The sequence below is a fragment of the Photinus pyralis genome, unplaced genomic scaffold (assembly GCF_008802855.1).
Source record: "Photinus pyralis isolate 1611_PpyrPB1 unplaced genomic scaffold, Ppyr1.3 Ppyr1.4_LG6, whole genome shotgun sequence".
Classification (NCBI taxonomy): domain Eukaryota; kingdom Metazoa; phylum Arthropoda; class Insecta; order Coleoptera; family Lampyridae; genus Photinus; species Photinus pyralis.
In genome coordinates, this window is record NW_022170663.1 from 44,325,894 (window position 1) to 44,345,950 (window position 20,057).

General features: G+C 38.8%; 1 protein-coding gene across 2 annotated transcripts in view; it reads right to left on the reverse strand.

The window, feature by feature from the left end:
- Window positions 1–20,057, reverse strand: part of LOC116173155 — an 80,196-nt gene that overhangs the window by 10,341 nt on the left and 49,798 nt on the right. For both annotated transcript variants that reach the window (XM_031490454.1, XM_031490455.1), the window contains exon 2: window positions 3,592–3,753. In XM_031490454.1, the coding sequence (XP_031346314.1) occupies window positions 3,592–3,747 (156 nt within the window). In that variant the 5' untranslated portion in view covers window positions 3,748–3,753. The remainder of the gene's footprint in view (window positions 1–3,591; window positions 3,754–20,057) is intronic.

Genomic DNA, 20,057 nt, shown 5'->3' on the forward strand with positions numbered 1-20,057 from the left:
AGTAGCGGCCAAAAATGTATCACGATATACTTTGTCGACAATAAATAAGAATTATCAGGTGTTGATAAATAATTTTAAAAAAATGATCCCTACATCCCTACAACAAATAGTGGCTGACTGACTTGAATTGATGACTCTAAAGAACATAATATTTTATTGTCAACCGTAATAAATGCTAGTGTTACAATAAAAAAATGAAATTGTGATAAACTTTTGGCCGCTACTGTACATATCCTCGAGCTACTCGTTTCACAACACAACGTAGATCCTACCACTAAACAGGTTTGTTACTTGACGATGTGCCATGGGTTTCAGTCGTTTACCGGCTGCAACCGTGATAATTACAGAATTTTTAGTACCGTGGCCAGGATTTGACCTTGATCTATTACATGGTTGAAGATCACAAAGGGGCGGCGTTAGAAAAAAATTGAGTTCTATATTGATCAAATGTCAAAGCATTCCCAAAGAATGAATTTCATCAAGTGCCTAGAACAACATCAATGATGAAGGGTGGATAGGCAGCCTGCCTGTTAAATACGAGTATGTAGCGTTCTCTAGCCTACACCTCATATATGATATATACTGATACGAAAAAAAACCAGTTCTACGTACCATACAACTGCCAGCAGTAAATAATTACCAGGTAGTTTCGCATTCTGAAATCTTCGCTGAAAAATGATGAATGATTTTTTGGTTGTGTTACGTGGGCAAGTAGTCCTTAAATACGGCCCTGACTTTTTAAACGCCTTCGACACCTACGAGTAGTGGGATACGGCGTGATTGTCTCAGGTTACAGGAAAAAATTTTTTGAGCGTTGAACCGTAAGCGAAGTTAAGTCAATCACCTGTAAATTGCCGTAGGGTGTGTATTATTTTGTCAAAAGAGAAGCGTTCGAACCCAAGCGTATCCAAGAAAACGAGATGTTCCAAAGGCGGTACGAAGTGCGACGATTTTGATTTTTCAAGAGTAGAGAAAAAAAATGTCCTGTCTCCGGGAAAAATTCGTTTAAACAATTTCTTTATATTGACCCAGCCGTCCGCGTCGGATCAAATTTGCAAAAAAGCAACATTTGTTTGTATCATTTGAAAATCAGAATTATTATTTAGTACCAGGGGGCATTTCAGTTTTGATTTTGTAACTAGCCGTTACAAACATTAAAAACACAGACTGAACATTATTATTCCTATTCGTCTTCCCAAGTGATGTAATGTAAAATAACCAAACCATCTGAGCGTGAAGTTGAAGGTCTAAAAAATGCTGAAAACCAGAAGTCGTCGATGTAATTGCTTCTTCACTAATACACTTTCCTTTTAATTACCCTGTTTAGCAATGAGATTTAACGTTAAAAATGCGCATGTGGAAATAAGTCCTAAAGTACACTTATTAATAATCATTGAAAGAAAGTTGCATAATACTTTCATTTCTAACGGAAGTTTCTCACAAGAAAAAGACTTTGTCTGTCAAAAATATAAACTGGGATTTTTATGCTCGATTGTGAACCTTCAAGGATGCATAGAAGCTAATCACGATGATGCGATGGGAATATTAAATCCATTCAGTTAACAATTTAAATTTCACGGTAAACGCTTACGTTGGTTGATAATATTGTTCATTAAATATTTTTTATAACAATTATGTGATGCAGTAATTACCGTTATTTATTTATACAATTAGATAGTAACAAATTAGTGGTAGAAAAGTAGATCTAACAGCATAGAGAGTGTTGTTTTGACGATCAATAAATCTCGAAGCTAATTTATATTTGTTATAAATTATTGGGTATTTGGGAAATTAGGTTTTTGGTGGCTTGTCACAACACATTGCTTTAATTCTTCTTAAATTTACATAAGTCTCTTTATTTAACAGTCCTCATTACTTCCCTACAGTTTCCGTTGACGTTCTCAGAATTTCTTCTTATTTCTTCCTTCCACCATAGGTACAATGGAAAGAGCTATAATAGGCTTTTTGTGGCTTCCATAAATTTTAGAGGCAAGTTAAGTGAGGAATAAGGGTGATACCTTAGCTCAACTACATGTAAAATTCCATAAGGTGAAATTCGGGTCAAATTTATCTCGCTCTTCTCCTAACGAGGACTTTTAAAACTAAATAAAACAATGTAAATAAAGTCCGAAGGTTCGTTTCCGTTCAAAGTCCAAACGTCGGTCGCCGTTCAAAGTCCAAAGGTTGGTCACCGTTGTAAGAACGGCTAGATATATTCAAGACATTTAAGTTATGTCGACTTGTTTGTTTCGAATAAATTGTGCAAACTGATAAATCAATCCTGCAATTTGAGATGTCTGCAGCACTCTCACAAACTCTTGTTGAATGGATTTTTTAAATTTGAATGGTAGTACGAGTGTAACAATCGAACTCCTAAAGACATTTTTCAATATTAGTTATAACCAGTTTACCTAAATGACTTTTTGAAACCAATTTGCGCATGTACTGGAACCAGGATTTAGCTGTACCAGTCAAAGACCTACCACCTCACGTTTTCCCATTCATTCGATGGAAACACGAGAGTCGCCCTGTTTCAATTGTCAACGATTAGGACATAACCGTCTGGACTGCCCTGAACCTTTTGATTTGTTACAAATGTGGAGCCACAGGAGTTACTGGTCGTTGCTGTACTTTTTGCTCGGGAAACGGGCCACGAAACCTGTCTTGCTTAATAGCCGAAAGAACGCACGGAGGTGGAAGCTCGACGGCACGATTCACGCGTAGTCGGCGCGATCGTACATGCCTTTTGTACCCCTGCCCCCTCTCTCCCTTGTTGCTATTACCATTCGAACGATTTTGCGAGTCCTTCGGACTGACACGACGCTCCGCGCCCGTCAGTCAACCATCGACGGACGCGTGGGAAAGTCGACCGAACTTGATCATTTAGATCATTGTCTTTCAACCTGTGAAGCCTTACTCGGGGGATGGCGCGTAAAACAAAAATAGAGTTGTTTCTAGGTCCTATACTACAATGAAAAAAGACACAATTTAGTGCGAAATGTTCTCTTTTCATTCTGGTTACTCACTCTTTTCGTCTTGCTGGGTCCTTCGCAAATCGCCTCATTGCCAGATAATTTATACCTATAATTATCAGTGTCGTAGTAGTAATTTGTGTTTTGCGCACACAAATGAACAACAGGTAAGGAGCATTATGGGGGTCTCTCTGTAATTGGGCGCAATTCTGTTGAAGGCCCAGGACAAGAGAGGAGCAATAAATAAACATATGTATTACAAAACTAATAAATAAACACACGACATTACAGTAACTGTTACTGTATATGCCATTAAATGACGTGATATAAGAAATTTAAAAGTTTGCCACAAAATGGCTGCCTCGTATTACGTGATTCAACAACCAATCAAAAATGAGACATCTATTGTCGCCACTGTCTTGTATAGAGTCACTGTAGTTTTGACTGTCTGAGCCGACCGTGTTGGAAGCTTCTCCCGTTTACGTATTCCAGGGCCCTGAAGGGTACGTACTTATGTTTAAAAAAGTGATGACGTTACACGACAGTTTTTCTTCCCGGTTTTTGTGATATCGAAACGTGTGAAGATGAGTGATTAACTAATAATTAATTTGCAACTCACCCAAGCTCCAGTCCATATGTTACTGTGAAGGTAAAATTCAGGAATGGAAATGATGAAAAAGATGCCTGCCACCAGTTGAACGGCACCACAAGTTACATAGATCAAACTCCATAGTACTTGCACAATGGTAATTACCCGCCCGCAGCCCGGGCACATTCCGTCCTGTAAACAAAAATTGTTTATTTAAGACAATTGTAAAACTAACCGATTGCGAAACAAGTAGATAAACATGCGCCGGCGATAAGTGCCCATATAAACGAGCGCTCCATTTTCAAAGAGGAATTCCATTTCACTTTCTTACACCTGCCCGTGTTGTTAGTTATATAATTAACTTTATTAGCAAAGTGACTACATTCCATTCCGATTGTGTGAGAAGAGTACATTTTTTTATAGTTATAACAAATGACGTAATATAATAAAATACACGTTTCCAAATTCACGTAATTATATAGTAAGGCGCGCGGAATTGTATGAAGAAGAGTTTACGTTAATTGAACTATGTCCGTAATTATACCTTAATATTAGTCATGCTGGCTTCCTTTGAAGATGTTTTTCCCTAACATAATGCCGAGGCATTAGTTTTAATGAAGGATTAGAAACAAAGCCGAGCCAACTGTGTTTTGAATTCACTGCGGATAATTATTAATCGTGTACGTTGTTACTCCCTTTTTTTGCCCAGAAGAACCAATCTTACATTACACGCTTTTTACAAGTGTTTTACCTTTCCTTTTGCATTGTAAACCATTACGCAATTTTTCACACGCTTTGTTACGTGGCGAGGATCGAAAGAGCTGTAATTTTTTCAATTAACCACAACATTTTTGAAAATTATTCACTAATTTGCAGTTTAAAATGAATCTACTCCAATTTATATGACATTCAATTCTACTCCCTTAAAATGTATGTGACATGTGAGTAATAATAACTTAACATACTTTCTTTCTTATGTGCAAAATAAATGGTAGGGAATCCGGAAATACGACTGCAAAATTTGTACTTACTTGAAATTGCATTACACTTATTTTCACAGAGCGAAAGATTTCTTCACAAGAACATAAAATGAATTACTCCACCAGTGATATTTCATTCTTACATAAGTGCAAAAAGTGATTCATGAAGAAATTCTCAGCTGTGAATTTACAACTCATAGAACTAATCGGTGGCTAATCTGTGAAGATAAAGAACTGATGCACTGATCAATACCGAAGTGAATTTTAGAGTGCAAAATTGAATTAAAAAACACACCCTGTAGAGTCGATCAGGAAAAGTTGGTAAATAGTCCATAATTGATCTTCTTTTGTACAAGTCCGATAGCGTCCAAACTATTGAAAATGGACTAGGACCCTGATAACCAGTCGACATGGTATTATTTAATGGAACACCCTATATTTTTTTTGTATTTTTGATACCACTTAAAAAGAGATTTTTTTTACAACTGTTGTTTATGCCAGGTGTGTAACGGAATTTCCCTATACAGAAAGTTGTTAAAAATGCGTAAGCTATGTTTATACAGTGAGTTTTTTTTTAATGCGAACATAGGAGTTTGCATGCAATGTAATTTCCCTATGTTCGATTTAAAAAAAAACACATCAATTTATGAGGTGTGCGCGGTTCACATTCCCAAATCGCGCAACTTGTGTGACTATGAACAGCAACTCTATAGTCTTTATGATGAAGAGCACTCGGAAAGAGTTTTTTTAAAGAAGCCAAATGAGGCCATAACAACTTTAGGATACATTTTTCTTAAACTTACGATAACTCTTGACCTCACAGGCCACGCACTGACACCACAACTCATTGTGAACCAACCGTAAATTATTTTTAGGTCATCTGCACCTGTTATTTTACTAATTTGATCTATTCAATACATAAATGAAGAAAATAAGAAAATAAATAACGCAAACAATTACAATGAATGTTCGAAGTGTCCTCCTTGACATTCTAAGCAATAACCTAACCGATTTCGTAATTAAATTGGACGACGGTATTTTTAAAAATGTGACAGCTGTCAATTGTATCTACTACTCATTTGAACTACTCAATAGATTGATGTGTATTTTTTTAAAATCGAACATAGGAAAATTACATTGCATGCAAACTCCTATGTTCGCATTAAAAAAAATTCACTGTATATGCATGTAACCTGGAACGTACGCATATTTGTATTTTAGCATTTGAAGGAAGTTGATATTTGTTTCATTTACTTTGACCCGAATTGGGATATCATTTAACCGTGAGAAAGTTAAAAGTGAATTAGCAATGCAATGGTAGTAAATAAATAGGATCATAAAATCTGCTTTACGTATGTATATTCAGGACAAGGTCATTGCATGAGTCACTATAATGAACGCAAGGAGAGTCTGTTCAAATGCGTCTATTCAATCCAAAGTCCAAAGTAACAAAAGCTTGTAAAATAACTGCGCAAACCTTATAAACGTTTCGTGGTAGTCGGATAGGTGGAACTTAATTACAATAGATACTAAGAGAGAGGGTATAAATACAAGTGAATTCGTGTTCGGGAGTGAAGGGCAGCTCAAACGCGGAATCTGCGCATCCAAAGTGAATTGTCTTCATGGCGATATATAGAAGAACGAAAAGTATACAGAGAACCAAATTCCATCTCCATAGAGCCGTAGCAGTGTCGGAACGAGAGCATTTTGAGAACGAGGGATTCGAAATTTTTCACAACAGAGGACAGTGAGAGCATTTCGTGACCGGTCCGTGCAAAGTACAGCTGGGGAGCAAATTTCATTCCCGCAGCGAATCAAAGATAACGCAAGCTTACAGGTTGCCATCGGTCCGTGGACGCTTAACTACATCCAAACTCTGGGGGCGGATCCAGAGGGCTTTACATCAAAGCATCCACAAAAGCACATCGAGAACTCGTAGTGCAGAACAATCAAGATATTTATAAACGTGTTTACCTTTCAAGCAATCGTTTCGCCTCAACCCCATTTAATAAAACGTGTTATCTTACGATATCTCAAGGAAAATAAGAACCGTTAACCTTGAATAAAGATTTTTTAAAGATTTATTTCATCTTTTCCCCTTATCCTTGAGGCCAGAAGAGGGTTATTAACCGACGAGCAGCCGAGGCATATTAATATAACTACATCACAAGAATCACCCCCAATTTTATGAACCAGAAGAAGTAGGAGAAAAGGAAAATTTGTAACATCCGTTATATTATATATTGGAACGTAAATTTAAATCCGTGATTATTTTATTTATGAACCGGAACCGTATAACACGTTCCAGAATTTCGGGCGAGCGGTTGATTTATGCCGATCTCGCCTTCGGTTCGCTCGGCATTGGTAGGCTGGGTTTTGTGACCGGAACCGTATAACGCGCTCCAGAATTTTGAGCGAGCGGTTGATCTATTACGATATCGCGGAGCCCGTTAAGCCGGTTATATTTTCTAGCTATGTGTAACATTGCATGAATGTCCCGCTTTATACGAATAGTAGGCGCGCGTAGATTTAAAAGCGATAGCAAACGTCTTTTACAAAACAGTGGAACGTTCAGCTTCGTTGGTTCCGTCTGAGTAAAGCCGTTAATGCGGGTTGGCAATTGGCTGAGAAGGGACGCTGGTCACGAGATTTGCGTTGGGTCCCTTATGTTTTCTCTAAGCGGCCACATAAATAGCGAAGTAAAAAGAGAAAGGGGAGAGATATTAGGGGACCAGTCGCCATAGCGTGTAGGCTGTCCGCTAACTTTGCGGTTACGAAAATTCGATCGCAAAGTTACTAGAAGGATTGAAAGGAGTCCAGCATTACTAGCTTTAGGGTACGGTGCTTTCGCTGGGATTTTTGTTAATCGCGGAAGAAGCCAAAGTTAGTGTACTGACGGCGACGTGTTAATAAAGTTATTCGTTAACGTGCAATTTTACCCTCAAGGAAAGTCGGTGCGTTTTCGAGGCAGCGGTTTACCACTGGTTTTCTTTCGCAAAATTGAGCGACGGTGACTTAACGTTGGTGTTAAAATTGTGCAACTAAAAACAGAAAAGTCAATTTCACACAAAATAAAAATCGTACGCGTACATTGCAAATAACGCATATGTAACTCGATCAGAATTAATGAACACCTGGTACATGACTGAAAGGCTACCAGCTTTAGTGAACACCCGGTACATGGACGAACTCAAACGAGCGCTTCTTTACAAACAAAAAATGGTAACTTCCGGACCTATTTATTTCATTTCTAGGAGTTGCAAATAGAAGGTAAAAGCAATTGCTTTAATTTGTGGCATCATTTTGGCCGCCGATAAGGAAACTGACATGCTGTATTTAATTATTCAGTTTTATGAGAAATATTTTAATTATTCTGTCAGCCTCCGAAAGCTCTCGTCATTTGAAGGACGAGAGAAAAGTAATATTGTATGATTTGAGTTCCCTTTTTGCTTTTGTTTCCCAATGTTAAGCGAAAACAAGCATTAAAACTGCAAGGTCGTACAGCTTACTCGGTTTATCGCAGCCCTTTTGCGGTTAACCCGAAATTCCAGGTATCAGTCAGTCTACCGAATTTTGGTATTTTGACTCGGCACAGCCAGCCCATGTGGCACAGTTCAGTTGAAGCTGGACTGAAAACCTGCAGCAAACCTCGTCTGATTAGATTGTGTTTGATGTCAAATGGAGCGCGCTTAATTAGCATGAATTTTTATGATGACCGGAAACTGAGAAATTAATTAATGAAGTTTTAATTTTACTCCGGCCGGAAAACCAATATTCCCTTTCCACATTTTGAGAATTCTAAACCATATAGATCCCGTAAGGCAAATTCATCTGTATATTGAGACCATTATCCATTCTTCCATACTTTATATTACCACGAATGCGAACCTTGATCCAGGGGAATCCAGTATCCAGACCAGACTATGGGATCGACGCGACTCCAGAAGAATATTTAGCGACTGTAATGGTTCTCAATCGCCGTGAATTACGTGAATTATGTATTTTAAGGGTGCCATAATAATTTCAATTTGCCATCAATAGCACAGACGAAACTGTCGCAAAAATTCGAGAGGTTGTTGCGGTGGTCATCGTTTGAGTATAAGGAGTGTTGCTGAAATGCTAAACATTCATACGGCCACCTAGAAGACTGCCGTTGGCTAAGACGGTGGAAGCGAAGAAGATTGTCCAAGATGTGAAGGAGGAAAATGTGATTGGGGAATCAAATGGGCTTCTCCGGTAGTCCTTAAAAGGAGAAAGACAGCTCCACCAGATTTTGTGTGCATTATCGTCATCTCAACAACGTGTATAAGAAAGACAGCTAACGGTTATCGAGAATTGACGACACTTTAGACACTGTTGAGTCAAGAATATTCACAACGTCGCTCCTCAAGTGAACCCTACAAAACAAAGATGGCCGCGAGGAAAGAAAACAACTTTTGGTTCCTAGAGAGAAAGCTACAATTTTTAAATTGCGAATCAGAGGCTCTTGAACGGTGTTTAAAGTGGCATAATAAATTTGGCTTTTTAATCTTGTGCACAACAACTCGATTTCCGTCTTCGAGAATTTGACGCAGGTGTTAAATGTGGTAGAACGAAATACAAGCTTCATTATCCGTAACGTATCCATACAACGAGAGACAACTGTACGAAAGCATGTCACAAAAGGGTTCAACTGTATCACCCAAAAGCGATCCAGTTTTACATTTTTCTAGGAGGGAGCCTTTTAAAAAGAAGGGCCGTAGTATTTGTAACCTAAAGAAAATCACCGATTCCAGCGATAAGGGTTATATTTTCTGTATTTTAATAAATGTTTAAATCAAAAAAACTGTAAAGGAGAATGAAACTGGATCGACTTTAGTTTGTCAATATATTCAATTGTTTATTTTACAATTGCTATTTATTTGTCTGCAGTCAAACCAAGGTGTTTTAATTTTCAGATTTAAAAAGGAGATAAATTGACAAACTTCTGGAAAGTAGGGGTGTTTTAAATTTCATTACAGAGCTAGCCGTGAGTAAAAATTGTGATAGACAAATCTTTATTATTTGGCACGAATAAGGGTCTTCAACCCCTATAATGCAACTAACCTTTACACGATTCGGCACACGGAGTTTTCTCTAAATTCGACAGTTTCTTATCGACTATCATATTTTTAAGTTTATCGCGTGATCACATCCAATAAGTAGCTACGTTTCAAAGTTGTGACAGTAAAATCGATTTCCCGATTAAGTATACGGATGAATTATTGAACTTCTTGTTTCGGTTTCGAACTCACGCCGAATCTGCTCGAAAAATATGGAACAGAGGAATTGTAGCTTCCGTTCACTTATTTCCCATACTTTGTCTATCTAGTCTGCGAATGTAACAGAAGTGCTAAGATTAGCAACAACCAAAACGACGCCTAATGAAAAAATTACTATGGCACTAACCTTTTGAGTGGACAATTTATTCTACGCTTTCTCACTTGAGAATAACTAAATTGAAAATCTGATTTAGGAAAGTCAATTACATCTCCATTCTCTCGATCCAAATTCGTGCGCCTAAAAACACATTTCGGGCACGCACTAAATATGCCAAAATACGTATACGGCACGAAAACTTTTAATAAAAAATTACGCTGCCGTTTTCTTTATCCCACGCTGGAAATTTTCAGCGGCTGTATTTATTATTCGTTTATGAAACGCAAATTGAAATGAAATGAGTTTGGAAGGTTCGGTCGAGCGTTTTAATCAAAATTAAATGCTAATTTTCGATTCTCCCGAGAGCGCTTCGATGGCAAACTTCCTCGATCGTAAAATGGAAAACGTTCGGGTCGAAAATGATATAGAATTCGTAAACAAAATAACTTATGAGGTCAATAAAAGTTAGTGCCCTAGTTATATTAATCGCCATGAATTATATAATATGTAGGTATTCTAGAATCGATACTAACATTTGACCTGAAAGCTTTTGTACAAAATATGAAATGCGTGGAGCAATTGACAAACGAAATCTAATTCAGACTCTCAAAGACCTAAGTGGATAGGAAATAGAGGTCAATTTCCGAAACGAATTGCAATTTTCTCTCACGTAAGTGAATACCCATCGGCCATTAAAAAAAACTGCCCTCATGGAAAAGGCCGCAGTTCTGTTCTTTTAAAAGGACCAAGGATGTTCAACGTCTTTCCATAGTATTATACAGTAGTATAAGTCAAGGAACAAATTATTACAGTTACTACAGACAAAATTATATTCTCTAACTAAACTCAAAAGTAGATAAGGATACTAGTCAGATTTGAGCAAACAATATATGTGACTAGTAATTCTAAACAAACAAATCTAAATCACCAAATAAACGTCCATTGACGCACAAAAATATACGCAATTCGGTTTCTTCCACTGATAATTCGCGTAAAACGGAAATCAGTTTACTGAGGTTGCACGAGTAAGGAATTTTCTGTTAACATTGAGTTAGTATGTTTAAAGTACTGTAAAAGAAATTATTGTGTTTGAAACAGTATGGAACCGATTATTTTAAAGGTGTAAATTTTATTTTTGATCCTTTAAATTGTGAGAAAGATTCGTTAATTTACATCAACCAACTTGAAAATTAAGAAAAAGTTCTATGAGATTGGCTTATGTGAACCCATCTATGATTTTTCAATGAGTTTATTAAAAGAAATTTTAGGTTTAGTTGGAAAAAAGTTGTAAATCAGCATATGCATGATGAAAGCGCATTTTTGGTAATGCATATCAGTATTTCATTAGCAAAGTTTAAAGTTATCGGTCTCACGAGTAATCTAATTCAATATACACTAGAGCCTGCACATGTACACTATAACAGAAAGCTTTTAGTGAACATTTAAAGCGTTTAGCAATTGTAATTGCTGAGATCTCAGCCAGACAGCCAGCCAGCCAGCCAAAATGCGACTTAAACTTCACATTTTTTGCAATTGTTAACAAAGGCCTGTATATGAATTCGCAATTTGATTTTTTTTGCATATATTGTTATGTAATCTACGTCATGGGGACGTTTTATTGGTATCAACACCTACAGTACCTAATAGTGTCTAATGATGGTCACCATGTGTATATAAATATCATTTTTTTAAGTTCAGTGAAATTACGTTAAAAAAATATTAGTGACATCTGAAAATAATTGCCTAGCGTTTTTTAAAATTTTTTCTCATTTATCTCCAGTCTTGCGATAAGGAGTTAGTTCTAAGTCTAAGTCTAATTCATTTAAAGATAAGCAGGTGTTTAGTTTATCGAAGACGCGCAGTAATTTGATACGAGCGGCGAAGCCGACCGTCCCTTTTAGTAGACTTGTTTTTCTATTGTTGGGCAAATGAAGAAACAGCATCGGAAAATGATAGAAGGAAAGATAGGCGTATTAGTTGAATGTTTTTGTTGTAAAAGACGGTGAGTCTTGATAGTTGTAAAGTTCTTACGGAAGAAAGTTTAAATGTGTTCTACCCGATTTTAATACGTCGTTATAAAAATGAATGTTTTAATTCCAGTCTTCTAAAACGCCGGAGAAGTAGTGCGAATGTTATGTTTATCAAGCAGTTATCGCATATGAGAAGCTTTTCTATAAAGTTAACGGGGATTCACAAAAAAAGCCACTGTTACATTTGTAATTACAATAAAGCAAAATAATCACTTTAAAGAGATTAAAACTATTTAACTAACTTATTTCCATCGATCGCGTGAGCATGATGCATGGTAGGCAGAGCTGGGCAGAATACTTTCAAAAAGTATCTGAATACTAAATAGTAAATACTTTACACAAATGAAAGGTATTTGAACACTAATAGAGTTATTTATGCATCAAGGGCATTAAGGCGATATTTATGCCGAGGGCGACAGAGCCCGAGGGCCTCCGGCCCGAGGGATAGTAAGTCGCCCGAGGGTTAAATATTGAGTAATGCCTGAGGTGCATACAACATTTTATTTTTCATCGTTCCAAAGACTGCATTTCCAATATACAAATATCATGATTATTGTTTGCCCAACATTAAAGTGCTCCATACGAATCAAGTTGCATCTTTTTTATGACATAATATAACTCCGTCAATCAATTTGACAGGCCGTTTGAGGGCATAATGAGATGACAATCCATTATGCCCTTGGGCGTAATAGACCGCTTCATATATCACATATGACAGATATAATTGACATATAATAGGCAAATGAAAAATAAATATTCTTATATAGGAGGTACACTACCAGGACCTTTCTTATACCAGTTATATCCTTAAGAATACGTGTACCAGTTTTCAAAGCGATCGTACGTCGTGCACATGATACGTACGCCTTTCTGAAATTAATCCTAGCGATTTTGGAACAGATCCATTTTTGACCATCCGTTTGTCCGTGTGCATGATAGTTTGTTTAGAAACGTCCGATCGCTTCGAAAATTGGTCTTAAGGATATAAGAAAGGTCTCTATTGTTTTTAAGTTACGTAGACTATCGAGTCAAAAAGTTCCACTCCAGGATCGTTCGGTATTCAGTTGTATCGGCCTTTTTTTTGAGGCCGGAAAAAAATTGTCTGAGATCGACCGGAAAAAAACATAATAATAACAATATGCTTTTACTCCCCTTAAGTTTGTATATAACAATAGAAATATAAAAAAAGCTAACCCCATACAAAGTATAACTTGATTTTTTAAGTAGTATTAAGCCTTTTATCTAGTATACTATTTTAAATTCTTAATGTATTTGAGTGACAAGTATTTGAATACTTTTTACTGTATTCGAATACTTTTCAAAGTAAGTTAATGAAATACTTTTCAAAGTATTCGAATACATTCTAAAGTATTTGAATACTTATTTTTTAAAGTATTTGAATACTTTTCAATGTAGGTATCTGTATTGTAACCGAAATGCTCCAGACATGACGTCGCCTTTGGCGCTCTGGAATTTTCTACGCGTTTTCGAGAATGTTCGGGACTTACATTGCTTGCGTGTATAAATGGTTGCGGACCGAACATCGCGGCAGTCTACTACCGAACGAGTACGTAAACATCGAGCGCGGAAATATAAATTGCGAAGTGTGAGTGGTATATAATAATCGATATAAATTGTACGGATTTTATAGTGTTATAGTTCTGTTTAATAAATATTGATATAAATCGAACCCGAATTTATAAATAACGTTACATTGGTGACAGAAGTGGGATTAATTAAATTAATTAAAAGTAAGATTAAATTAAGTGCTTGTGCTTGTGTATGCCTGTAACAAGATCTGCTGCCGCTAAAATGGAAGAAACGATGCTCAATTTGCTCCAGCAAATCCAAAATGGCCAACAGGTGTTGCAACAAGAAATGAAAAGCACCCAAGAAAATTCTAGAAATATTCAAGAGAAGTTGGAAGAAAATTCTAGAAATTTTGAAGAGAAGTTCGAGAAAATGGAAGAAAATTCTAGAAAGATTAATGAAGAAAATTTTAGAAATATTCAAGAGAAGTTCGAAAAGATGGAGGAAAATTCTAGAAAGATTATCGAAGAAGTTGAAGAAAAAGTTGAAGATAGAATTACGGAAGTTTCCAAAACATTTAAAGCAACGTTCGTTGAGATTAAGCACAAGTATGAAGAGCTGCGCGAGCAATTCTTGCGACTGACTACGGAAGAGCGTACTAGTAGTGCCCCAGATGAATTACTGATGGACCGTCTTCTTGAGGTGCCGCAGTCTACTCATTACAAGAAGGTCGACCCAGACACAAATACAAGAGTAGAAGGCGACGTTCAGCAAGCCCGAGTAAAGCCACCTACTTTTGATGGTAAGATTCCTTGGACCACGTACGTTCGACAGTTTGAAGCAGCGGCTGCGGCAAATAAATGGACTCTTCAAGACAAAACTACAGCCCTGATTCTTGCTCTGAGAGGAGATGCTCTGGATGTGTTGCGGACTATCCCCGAGGATCAACAGAACTTCCAACAAATAGTAGCGCGACTCGAAATGCGATATGGCGATAAACACCTTCAGCAAGTTTACTATGCCCAAGTCAAGAACCGAATGCAGAAACCTGGAGAAAGTTTGCAGGAACTTGAAGCGGACATCGCTAGACTGATTCGATTGGCATACCCTACGGCACCGGAGAGCTTTCTTGATCAACTGGCTGTACAAACATTTATCGATGCCGTTCGTGATGGAGATGCCCAGCAGGCTTTGAGACTGGCTAGGCACGACAAAATTGAGAAAGCTTTGGCCTATGCATTAGAATTCGAAGCCGCCAAGAAAGCTAGTCATGGAAATGCGCGAGTACGTATGGTGGAACCTCGCAGTGAGAGCCGGGTAAGAACCATCGAAGAGGAAGGTGGCTCTGAAAGTTTTGAAGAAAAGGTCAGTAAAGTAGTGGAAGAAAAGGTCAGTAAAGTAGTGGAAGAAAAGGTCAGTAAAGTAATGGAAGAAAAGGTCAATAAAGCAATACAGTCACTGGCAAAGAAACGTGAACCACGGCGAGATTGGACACGTTCGCCGCAACTGCCAAAAACCATTGCAGCAGTCGGAAAACTAAGAAAGGTCGACAGGAAGGGCCTATCGTCGACCTGCAGAAACAAAGCCCCGATCTTCACTGTAAACATTTCGTCGTCTGGAAAAGTTCTGAGTTTGTACATCGACGGCCGAGTTAATGGAGAAGACAGATCCTTGCTAGTAGACACAGGTGCAACAAGAACTATTGCAAGAACAGAGTTATTGAAGAATCATTCTCGGATCTCATCTTCGACCGTGCAGTTAAAAACAGCAACTGGTGAAAGAATAAAAACGCACGGAGAAATACAAATGTCTGTCACCATCGGGAAGACACCAGGTGCTAATTGCTGATATTTCTGATCAATTCATCTTGGGGATGGATCTTCTTAAGAAACTCGGAGCTGTGTTGGACGTGAAAAAGGGCGTGTTAAAGGTCGGCGATGAAGAACTCCCTTTCCATGAAGACAAAGAAGATGTCATCCGCCTGTTAACCACTCATGACGTCATTATACCCGGACTTAGTGAAAAAATTATAATGACCACTTTAGATGGATATTGTCGCCAGGGAAGCCTACGGATAGTCGAAGCACTAAACCAAAAGGAATTTCTAGTGGCTAGGGCTCTGGTAAAAGTTCAAAATGGCGTTCCGATTCGAATTATGAATTTGAAAGATAGTCCTGTTAAGCTAAGCAAACGAACTGTAGTTGGACAGTGTGTGCCCATCTCGGCTATTCGCTCTGTGAGATCGGAAAATCTATCTAAAGGAAAGTATCCAAGAGAGCTGATAGATATGGTCATTAAAAACACCCCAGATTTGGACAATAGACAACGACAAAAGGTGAAAAATATGCTTGTGGAATTCCGAGATGTGTTCGCGGTAAACGACCAGGACAAGGGCAAGACAAGCATAGTCACCCATAAAATAAATACTGGCAATTCCCAACCGATTAGACAACAGCCAAGGCGACTCCCATTGGCTAAACGAGACGAAGCTGAGGAGATTATTAGAGACATGAGAAAACAAGGTGTCATCGAGCCATCGAATAGTCCTTGGTCATCACCGATAGTGCTTGTAAAGAAGAAGGATGGCTCCACAAGATTTTGCGTTGACTACCGTCTGTTAAATTCGGTCACCAAGAAAGATAGCTATCCACTGCCGAGAATAGACGACACCTTGGACACTCTATCTGGAGCCCAATGGTTTTCCACAGTCGACCTAAAGAGTGGTTATTGGCAAGTGGGGATGGAATCGACAGACCGAGAGAAGACCGCGTTTTCTATAGGCTCTGGACTTTGGCAATTCACAGTAATGCCTTTCGGATTGTGTAATGCCCCCGCGACGTTTGACTCATGGAAGCAGTTCTAAGGGGACTAACGTGGCAGACATGTCTGGTATATTTGGATGATGTAATTGTCGTAGGAAAAACTTTTGAAGAACACCTAAAGAACCTGAGAGAGGTTGTTTGGACGATTACGAGAGGCCAATTTAAAACTAAGTCCCAAGAAATGCTTTATGTTCCAAAAAGAAGTTAAATATTTGGGGCACATCGTATCTCGTGATGGTGTTACAGCTGACCCAGAGAAGATTATAGCGATTCAAGAGTGGCCGATTCCTGAGAACAAGCACGAGATTGGAAGTTTCCTCGGTTTGTGCACCTATTATAGACGATTCGTGAAAGGATTTGCCAACATTGCCAAACCATTAATAAAGTTGACAGAAGAGGGCAATGAGTACGAATGGACTGAAGACTGTCAAAGAGCTTTCGAACATCTCCGGCAAGCTCTTACTAGCGCACCTATCCTTGGCTACCCCAGAAATGAAGGAAAGTTTGTGCTAGATACCGATGCCAGTAACACCGCCATTGGAGCTGTTCTCTCTCAATTGCAAGACGGACAGGAAAGAGTCATTGCCTATTTCAGCAAAGTACTGTCGAAACCCGAGAGGAATTATTTTGTGACTAGGCGAGAGCTCCTGGGTGTGGTAAAGGCATGCGAACATTTCCATAAGTACCTTTACGGCCGCAAGTTCCTGATAAGGACAGATCATGCAGCGCTACAGTGGCTCTTGCAGTTCCGAAACCCAGAAGGACAGGTGGCAAGATGGTTAGAACGTCTTCAGGAATATGACTACGACATTGAACACAGGGCTGGAAAAGTTCACAATAATGCAGACGCTTTGTCAAGAAGACCGTGCAAGGACAACTGCACACATTGTTCTAAAATAGAAGACAAGATGGGCCATCTGCGGCGAACAACTGTAGAGAGTGAGGAATGGAAACCAAGCGAAATCAAAACGGCCCAAGAAAACGACCCAAGTTTAAAAACTGTTCTGAACTGGATGCGCCACGGACAAAGACCAGACTGGCAAGACATTAGTGCCACAAGTCCTGAAGTAAAGGGTTATTGGGGCCAATGGAATAGCCTGACTCTGAAAGACAACCTGTTGTATAGGACCCTTGAAAGTGAAGATGGCACCGAATCGACGCTGCAATTAGTAGTACCTAGAAGCAAAGTGTCGGAAGTAGACGGAAGTATTGCGAAAATTGCATGACGGCGCTTCCGGAGGACACTTTGGTATTACGAAAACGTTGCAAAGGGTACGTGAGCGATTCTATTGGGTCAACCGTAAAGAAGATGTCCGGCGATGGTGTCAAAAATGTGAGTTATGTGCTACTGGAAACGGACCAGTTTCCAAGAAGAAGGCACCCATGAGGCAGTATAACGTTGGTAGTCCGATGGAACGAGTTGCTATCGATATCGCAGGACCGTTTCCCGAGACAGATGGCGGAAATAAATATATCCTAGTCGCTATGGATTATTTCACAAAGTGGACTGAAGCTTACGCCATTCCAAACCAAGAGGCAGCAACAGTTGCAGAAGTGTTGGTAAAGGAGTTCTTTACACGTTTTGGTGTTCCTATAGAAATCCATTCAGACCAAGGAAGGAACTTTGAATCGGCTTTGTTCCAAGATGTTTGTCGATTGGTAGGAGCAATAAAACAAGAACAACACCTTTGCATCCTCAGTCAGATGGAATGGTTGAGAGAATGAATCGAACGATGGGTAAATATCTTTCAAAAGTCGTGGCAGAACATCAGAAAAATTGGGACCAGTACCTCCTCCTGTTCCTTATGGCATATCGATCAGCCGTCAACGAGACCACGGGTCAGACTCCTGCCTGCCTTATGTTGGGTCGTGAACTACGCCTTCCATGTGACCTCGAGTTTGGGCGTAAACCCATGAAGAATATGTCGCAGGTGAAAATTATGTTGACCAACTAAAGGCGAAGATGAATGACATTCACGACTTGGCTAGAAGTCATATTCAGATTGCCAGCGATCGCATGAAGAATCAATACAACCTCCGCTCGGCCAATGAAACTTTTGAAGCTGGAGATCTGGTATGGCTGCACAATCCACAGAGGCGAAGAGGTCTTTCTCCCAAGCTACAAAGACAATGGGAAGGTCCGTATGAGGGGATCAAGAAAATAAATGACGTGATATATCGTATCAGAATGAACCACCGGAAACCGAAAGTTGTCCACATTAATCGACTCGCACGATATGCCGGATCCAACAACAACGAAGAAGTTAGAGGTATTCGAGAAGAGGAACGCAGCTTTGGGATCGAGCCAAATTTTAACGATTTTATGTCAAATTACGCCCAGCGGAAGAAAGCTCGATTTGGCGTTACTCAGGAAATTTGTCAAAATATTTTTGAGCTTCCGGTTAACGTTTCCATCGCCCATTGTGTCGCCGAAGACCTTCGCATGAGTAGAGGTATAGCTTCCGTATTCCGGAAAAGATTTGGAAGAATCGACGAGTTGTTAAAGCAAAGACCACGAGTGGGTAAAGTACTGCGCTTGGGAGATAGTCAACGCTCTTTGTTCTACTTGGTTTCAAAGAAAACGTCAGAAGGCAAACCCACCTATGAAAACCTCTGGTCTGCTTTAAAAAACTTAAAGAAACTCATGTCATACTATGACATAAATAGCTTGGCGATCCCGAAGATTGGATGTGGTTTAGATGGGTTGGACTGGAAGATAGTGCGAACCATGATCGAAGTGATTTTTAGAAACACTAGCGTTCGAATTACAGTATGCTGCTTCAACCCACAGAGGACGACCCTCCGCAAAACTGTGGACTGTTACTTTTTCAAGAAAGGTGTTTGTCGAGCAGGCTCTGACTGCAGATTCCGACACGAGGCATTAAAAAGTAATACTAACGCAGTTTCTGAACGAGACGTCTAGAATTAAGAAGGGGGCAGTGTAACGGAAATGCTCCAGACATGACGTCGCCTTTGGCGCTCTGGAATTTTCTACGCGTATTCGAGAATGTTCGGGACTTACATTGCTTGCGTGTATAAATGGTTGCGGACCGAACATCGCAGCAGTCTACTACCGAACGAGTACGTAAACATCGAGCGCGGAAATATAAATTGCGAAGTGTGAGTGATATAAATAATCGATATAAATTGTACGGATTTTATAGTGTTATAGTTCTGTTTAATAAATATTGATATAAATCGAACCCGAATTTATAAATCACGTTACAGTATCTAGTATTCGCTTGTGCTGGACGTAAAAGTATTTTCTTATAGAATTTGGCCCGTAGAATCCATAATTTCAAACAGTTTGAAGATTGGGCTACTAGTTCAAAAGTTACAGCCCTTTGAATTTTTTTTCAAAATTTGTTTTTGTCCATAACTTTATATATTGAGAGGTCTAATCGAAAAAGTACGAATTGTGGATTCTACGCACCAAAATTAATAACAAAAAGTGTTTTCCCGAGAAATTTTGGTGTAGTCGTTTTTTGGTAAAAAACACTGCCTTTTTTTGAGCCCCGAAAAAAAATTGTCTCAGATCGACCAGGAAAAAAATGTTCTTATGAATCTTCTTAGAATGTGGCCTGTAGAATCCATAATTTCAAACAGTTCCAAGATTGGGCTACTAGTTCAAAAGTTACAGCCCTTTGAATTTTCTTTCGAAAATGGTTTCTAGTCTATAACTTTTGATTGAGAAGTCTGATCGAAAAAGTACGAATTGTTTTGGATTCTACGCACCA